Raw genomic sequence first — 3,125 nt, 5'->3', positions numbered from 1 at the left:
TCTAAGTATAGAGTGCTTTTACTTTTATAAGTAGTCCACTCACATTTGTTCAATAATCTGATCTACTAGTAGATCAAAAAAGTTGTAATATCATAGAAAAAAACACACTACGTATGTGTTATTTTGTTGAAACTTCGCATGTAATGATGTGCTCCACTTTCGCATCCTTCACCTTCCATTTAAACTATAAAAGTCGTAAGTTAATCCATTCTAGATGGGATTGACCCAAAAAAAAAAAAAATCCATTCTAGATGGGAAAATCGGTGGGCCCACCATGGATTTTAGTTTTCAAGACTCAACCACTGATTTAATTATTTTGTCTCTTTGTTCAGACACAACAGAAAGAAAAAGGGAATCTACTACATATTTTCAGTTTTTTCTTTAATTCCTCTCCTTTCTTCCTTTTTCTTTCAGTATTGGACTTGCCATCGATGAGTCCGTCAAGACCGAGTTGAGAGCAGTGCAAGGCTTTCTCACACTGTCTAAAACCGCGTGAGAAATAGTCTTCCTCCTCTGATCTCTCCTTTTCTCTCTCTCTTTACCTTCCGATTCTCCCTATCTTCCCCAAGCGTACAAGCTAACTACTTCTCTTCCAGACACATAAAGCTCTCTTCACCTTCTAGAAAAACTCCACCTTTGTTGTTTCAGACAATCTCTGCTTTCAATCGCATTTTCATTACCAAAGTCATCTTCCAGGTAAAGCTCTCTCTCTCTCTCTCCTCTCTCTTTGATGTCGGTTACAATTTTAGATTGCTCCGCAAGATTCGGTTTAAAGTTTGTTGCTTTAAGCTATAAATCAAATAACCCATTTCAATTGCGTTACTTGTCTAGTCTCTGTTTACTTCTAATCTAAGATCTTTCTTTCTCTGTCTCTTGCTCTTACAACCTTAATAAGAAAGAGAATGATGGGAGGAAAGTGTAGCAAAGGCAAGAAGAAGGAGGAAACTTGGGGGTCACCTTCAACACCAGTCCAGATCAAAATCAACTCAGCTTACACAGAGCACTTGACCTCTTACGAAACAGCTTGCAGCGAAGATCCAAAGCTCGAGTCTTTCGACTCGTCTCTCCACGAACGAACCACCCGAGTCATCAACAAGCTCGCTTCAGGCGTGGAGATCAAATCCTTATCCTTCGATTCCCTCAGAGAGGTGACGCAATGCCTTCTAGACATGAACCAAGACGTGGTCAAAGTCATTTTACAGGACAAAGAGGACATATGGAACAACCAAGACCTTTTCGGTCTCGTCAACTTGTACTTCGAAAGCACCGCCAAGACTATGGACTTCTGCTCTGAGCTCGAGGGTTGTCTCAACCGCGCGAAGAGAAGCCAAGTCATTATTCAGTTCGCTGTTAAACTGTTCGAGGAAGAGGAGGATGATGGTAATAACGAGGATAGAAAGTACGAGAAGACTCTCGAGGAGCTTAAGAGGTTTAAGTTGGCTGGTGATCCTTTTACTAAAGAGTTCTTCCATCTTTTCGATTCGGTGCATAAACATCAGGTCATGATGCTTGACGAGCTTCATAAGCTGAAGAGGAGACTCGATAAGAAGCTTAAGAACATCAAAACATGGAGGAGAGTGTCCAACATGGTGTTTGTGACCGCGTTTGTCTCAGTGCTCATCTTCTCGGTGGTGGCGGCCGCCGTGGCTGCGCCGCCTGTGGTGGCGGCTATAGCCGGTGCGTTGGCTGTTCCTGTAGGGTCTGTTGGGAAGTGGTGCAACTCTCTTTGGACCAAGTATGAGAAAGTGGTGAAAGGGCAGAAGGAGATCGTTACTTCGGTTAGGATTGGGACTTACATATCGGTTAAGGAGATGGATAATATAAGCGTGCTTGTGCGTAGAGTGGAAGTGGAGATTGAGTCTCTGTTGAAGAACGCTGAGTTTGCTGTTGCTGAAGAGAATGGTGTGAGGCTTGCGATGGATGAGATCAAGAAGAAGCTTGATGTGTTTACTGATACCATTGAAGAGCTAAGGGAGCATGCGGATAAGTATTGTAGGGATGTGACAAAGGCGAGGACTGTGATTCTGCAGAGGATAATTCGGTACCCTACTGGTTCAACGACTGAAGAAGCTACTTGGTAAGATTCTTAAAGCTTAGCTCCATAACTAGGAAATTAAATTTATTGTTGATGCGCCTTGAATGTAGTATGACTGGCTAGCATTAGTTAGATGTAGACGACGTAGCTTATTTGGTGAGCCACGTTAAATTTTTGCGTAGTTTTACTTACTTTCTGGTTTATTCATCTGTTTTCTGCATTCTTCTAGCATCTTTAATAACACTTATGATATATGAATTTGGTTGGACTGAGTTTCTTTTGTGTGTTTTGATTGATGATCAGGACAGAAATGTTGTCGTGAGAAGACGGATTCGAATTCGTGGTTGGCTTTGGAGATTTTTGGTTTGTTTTCTTTAGCACAAGTATTATGGACAGCTAAAGATTTGTTACTTAAGTTATCAAAAGAAAAAAAAATGTATTAATTGTAGTAGTTGCCATGAGGTTTGCTGAATGCATTTACTTAAATACTTTAAAGATTTTATGCGATTGACTTTGGATTTTATAGATCAATCTTGTATTTAGATATAAGTTTATAATTGATGTCTCGATGCTTAGTGGTATTTTGGAGGATTAATAAGCTGGATCATTATTCAACCAATCAATGCTAATAAAAATTAAGACGTGAAGAGTTTGTTGATGAAAAAGTTTAGTCTCTCACAAGTCACAACTCACGAGGAACATTGTTGTATATGAAACATTTATTGTTTTTACATCATATGAAACATTGTTTATTCCGTCTTAACATTTTAGTATAAAGCAAAAAACTGATGTTTAGAAGTCAACTGAATGGTTTGGTCGATGTAATGATTGGTCTTGTTCAACAGCAGTTGACTAGTTAATCAAAAGACCGAGTCTCCTCAACAGCAGTTTACTTTATACAGCTTTGATAAAGTAAAAGTAGAGACTATAAGTTTTTCCTTTCGAGTACATATTACATTTTGGTTTTTAGTTTTCACAGTCTAGTGCAAAATCACTAACATCCCATGCATTGCATCCATGGTTCAGTCCATGCGTTATTGCTAAAGTTGGTTAGGTATCTCTTCTAAAGTTGGCTTGAACGTGTCTGGGT

The 3,125-nt window shown here is 39.5% G+C and overlaps 1 protein-coding gene across 4 annotated transcripts; it reads left to right on the top strand.

Annotated features, from left to right (window-relative positions):
* The first annotated feature begins 388 nt into the window (after window positions 1-388).
* On the top strand, window positions 389-2,602 carry LOC103839975 (UPF0496 protein At2g18630). Of its 4 annotated transcripts, none has more exons than XM_009116455.3 (3): window positions 389-696; window positions 896-2,077; window positions 2,344-2,602. In XM_009116455.3, coding segments are annotated over exons 2-3 (1,176 nt in total). In that variant the 5' UTR covers window positions 389-696; window positions 896-902; the 3' UTR covers window positions 2,345-2,602. The 4 variants fall into 4 exon arrangements, with proteins under 4 accessions (XP_009114703.1, XP_009114702.1, XP_018510510.1 ...); XM_009116454.3 differs by having other exon boundaries at window positions 390-696; window positions 900-2,077; window positions 2,339-2,577; XM_018654994.2 differs by having other exon boundaries at window positions 390-696; window positions 887-2,077; window positions 2,339-2,577.
* The last annotated feature ends 523 nt before the right edge of the window (window positions 2,603-3,125 follow it).

This window comes from Brassica rapa, chromosome A07, assembly GCF_000309985.2.
Source record: "Brassica rapa cultivar Chiifu-401-42 chromosome A07, CAAS_Brap_v3.01, whole genome shotgun sequence".
Lineage (NCBI taxonomy): Eukaryota > Viridiplantae > Streptophyta > Magnoliopsida > Brassicales > Brassicaceae > Brassica > Brassica rapa.
The sequence above is the reverse complement of the archived record's forward strand: the minus strand, read 5'-3'. Positions and strand labels throughout refer to the sequence as shown.